Genomic DNA, 3,884 nt, shown 5'->3' with positions numbered 1-3,884 from the left:
TGTTCTGAATGTGATCCTGACCGAGCTTCTTGTTGTGTTCCCCAGATGAGGAAACCAGCTGTGGAGAAGATGCGCAGAGATCGCATCAACAGCTGCATCGAGCAGCTCAAGGTCCTGCTGGAGAAGGAGTTCCACAAACAGGATCCCAACGCCAAGCTGGAGAAGGCCGACGTCCTGGAGATGACGGTGGTGTTCCTGAAGCAGCAGCTGCAGCCTCAGAGCCCGGCCGCTCGCTCGGCTCACGGCGACGGCTACTCCCACTGCTGGAAGGAGACGCTGCACTTCCTGTCCGCCAGCTCCCTGAAGGAAGTGACGCTGCCGCACCTCCGGTACCTCCACAGAGCCGGGCAGGATGCCGGGCCCACGCCGGCCCTCTCCTCCCACAGCCACATCCGGGCTGCGGGGAAGCAGCTGCCCAGCTCTGACAGAGCCGTGTGGAGGCCGTGGTAGAAGCTGCGCTCACTCTGGACCACACCGATGGATGTTCACCATCAGGGAGCCTGTATGGGATATTTCTAAACTCACTTAATGCTTTGTTGCTTCAGAGTCTCTGGAGCTGCTGCGTCTTTACAATGTAAAACTGTTTGACTCCTGTGGAGTCGACTTTATTATATTCTGATACTGAATCAATGTTTGCGTACTGTAGTGGAGGAGAGTCCTCCGGGTCGGTTTGACTTGTCACCTTTTATAAAGGAAACTTGAATATATTTTCTTATGTGGCATCGAGCCTCAATTATATTTGCCTGCTGATATTTGAATAAATTCATTCTAAATCTTGAAACCTTGAGTTATTGTCCTTTTTTGCATTTTAATTCCAGATGTTGAACATAATTTATTCATGATACAACACCAGTTGGTGATCATACAGTATGTAACTTAGCTGTAACAGAATCTTTATGCCTTCCAGGTGTTCATTTAAAAAAAAAAGGTAAACATAACATGTATACTTATACTAATACAGTTAGGAGGTACTGCAGTTACTTTGTAGATAAACATTTTAAATACTTCACACACAGTATTTATCTTATATTGAGTATTTAAACTCTTATTTTGTAAAATTCAATTCATCCTGTTTTAATTTAATTTTTATATTGTCGCACACGATGAAATAATCTCAGACTTTTAAAAACCTATTTTGAGAGAAAAATACTTTTAGGACTCCCTAACTGATCAATAATGACTCATTAAGATGGAGAGCAGATATCAGATTAGAGTAAAGTAGTAAATATGAACTCCACCCTGAGCTGCTAACAACCAGATGCTGCTTGTTAAAACAGAGGTGATAATAATCCAAAATAATATATGTGAATATTTTATACTTGCTGATCGAACTTCTGTACTTTTGCTAAGTAAAACTTTGAATGCATGCCTTTTACTTGAAATGTAGTATTTTACATTATGGAAAGCATCTTGTACACTTCTGCCACCACTGTTCAACTGCATAAAACGTATTAAAACTAGTTGTAGTATTAATAAACTTCTCCCACTACTGGAGGACCTTTAATCTTCAGAAACACATCAAATCTTAGAAATGAAACATTTATAATAAATGCGGCATAGTAGAAGCAGAAAGTATAGTAAATTGAAAATACTCTAAATGTTTTAAAATATTTTGTGTGCCCTCGTTGATGGACAAAATAATAGAAACACCTCTCAGTATGACATGATACAGTTTAACAGCAGCACACACTACATCCTGCAACACCTCTAAGACACCTGTACCTAATAAAATGGACACTTGTAATATTGTAATACTGATATTTTACTAATGTTTGATTGACTAATCAGATGAATTTCCTCATGCAGAGCAGCTTCTAACCGGCCAGCTGTGAATCCAGATAGATGGATGGATGATCCAAATGAATAAACAACACAACATGTGTATTCACATATTTAGAGCGTTGCCTGTAAATCGGATTGCGTGCCGTCACACGTGGTGTGTGCGTGCGTCCGAGCGCGTGCTGTGTGCGCGCTGGCCTCTGACTGGTCGGCTCTGTCAGCTCTGGTTTCATCAGCAGCTGCAGGGCGTCTCCCCTGTGTGGAGTCTGCCGCTCCACAGCTTTCCCACACTCCTCTGCCTTTCTCCCCTTCATCCCCGGGACAAAGGAAGTGTGCCGTGTTAAATTATCCCCCCCCCCCCCCCAACCCATAATGGTGAGAACCCTCCTGACCCTGGCCCCGGCCCCCCCTCCTCCATGCTCACTAATCTGCCTCCAGATCTGGAGGGAAGAGCTGGTCATTTATCAGGTTGTTTTCTCTCATCATGTGTGTAGTTTTTGGGTCCTCATCATGTTTCAGAAGAACAAAATTATGAAGTCTGTGCAAAAATATCTTTAAATGAATTCATGTGTCTAAAAATTATATGTATTTTTTCAGCACGTTTCGAAAAATAATTTACAAACTGTGTTACAGAAAGTCATAAAACCAAAACAAAATGCAGTGGAAGAAGTACACAGATGTTCTACTTTAAAGTACCAGTACAACAATGTAAAAATACAAGTTCAGGTGCTGCGTTTCAAATCTTATATATTGGTATTAGCAGCTAAATGTTCATGTGGATATTGTTCTTGTCCACCTGCTTTCTTTTAAATCAAGTAGTCGATTCTAAAACTGTACCTGAGTACAATGTCGTAGTATTGGTTGGTGTATATCTATTTTATGCTACTTTAGAATTCTTTTACAGTATTTGAAATCTGTAGCACAGCTGTAAGATTAAAGTGTAGTACATTACACAGTAGAAATACTACAGCGTTTAAAAAACTAAATTCAGTGGTGGGACAAATACTTAGATATTTGACTTAATTAAACTATTAAATTACTAGTATTATAAAATACCTGCTGACTGTAGTATTTTTACACATTTGGAAGTCTGTGTAGTACACAGTACACTGGTGTGGGACACAGTACTTCAGTGTAGTACACAGTGAGCCGCACAGTTTTCTCTTTGAAGCAGTTTTACTTCCTGTAATCACACCTGTGTGGAGGCGTGGGAATCCTCTGCCCTGCGTCTGATGTCAGCAGGTGCAAGTCGGGCTGCAGGTGTGTTCTCCCAGGTGAGAGCGCACACTGAGCAAACACACACACACACAGGTAAGTACACACAATGCAACACAATAACACTTCATTGTCTATTTATACACACATGACTGAGGGAAAATTATCGCCGGAATTAGTTTTGTCGGTTTTTATCAGAAAATCTAATGATTGTATTTCATTTTTTGTCCAACCAAGATATTTCAAGTATAAAAAACAGACAGGAGCTTTTTAAAAATATGTAAGTAAAGGTAAATAGCACTCGCCTCCCCCCAATAATGTTCATACCGTCCCTTACTCTAGGCTGATGATGCAGTCTGCTTCATAATGACAGAACTTTGTTTAAAAAAACTGTTGGAAAATTGAAATATTAAACATGTAACAAAGCTTTTCATGTTGTTACTGTGTGAAGTGTAACTAGCTATGATCAATCAATAAATAAAAATGTCTGTTTTATTATGATTATTCTGTAAAAATGCATCAACTTTTATGGACTTTACAATAATCTTTATGTTTTGCATATAAAGTAGAAGTATATTGTACCTCAAACATGTACTTAAGTAGCCTACAGTACTTGAGAAAATGCATTTAGTTATTTCCACCACTACTTTTAACTAATGTCAATTTAAAAATACGTTTTTATGTAGTAATTTTCCCCAAATTGTTGTTTGTTCCTTCAGACTGAAGCTTCAGAGCAGCAAACGCTCACATATTAACATAAACTCTGAAGCTTGTTAGTTTGGTTGAATTTAAACGCATCCACTGAGGAAGATTCAAGGTTTTCAGGCTCTTAATTCAGATTTGGATCACGTCTGTTAAAGAAGCTCCTCCTGCCCCGACCAAGAACTCAC

The 3,884-nt window shown here is 39.8% G+C and overlaps 2 protein-coding genes across 2 annotated transcripts in view; both read left to right on the top strand.

Annotated features, from left to right (window-relative positions):
* Positions 1-3,884, top strand: part of LOC123956647 (nuclear factor 7, brain-like) — a 167,305-nt gene that overhangs the window by 129,876 nt on the left and 33,545 nt on the right. The gene's annotated exons all lie outside the window — the stretch shown is intronic.
* On the top strand, positions 40-779 carry LOC123956661 (transcription factor HES-5-like). The gene has a single exon (XM_046029013.1). The coding sequence runs from the start codon at positions 46-48 to the stop codon at positions 448-450; it is 405 nt and encodes a 134-aa protein (XP_045884969.1). The 5' UTR covers positions 40-45; the 3' UTR covers positions 451-779.

The sequence above is a fragment of the Micropterus dolomieu genome, linkage group LG18, assembly GCF_021292245.1.
Source record: "Micropterus dolomieu isolate WLL.071019.BEF.003 ecotype Adirondacks linkage group LG18, ASM2129224v1, whole genome shotgun sequence".
Classification (NCBI taxonomy): Eukaryota; Metazoa; Chordata; class Actinopteri; order Centrarchiformes; family Centrarchidae; genus Micropterus; species Micropterus dolomieu.
This window is presented reverse-complemented; position numbering and strand designations above follow the sequence as displayed.

Coding starts and splice junctions, on each gene's coding strand:
- LOC123956661 (XM_046029013.1), top strand. CDS start 46: ATGAGGAAACCAGCTGTGGAGAAGATGCGCAGAGATCGCATCAACAGC.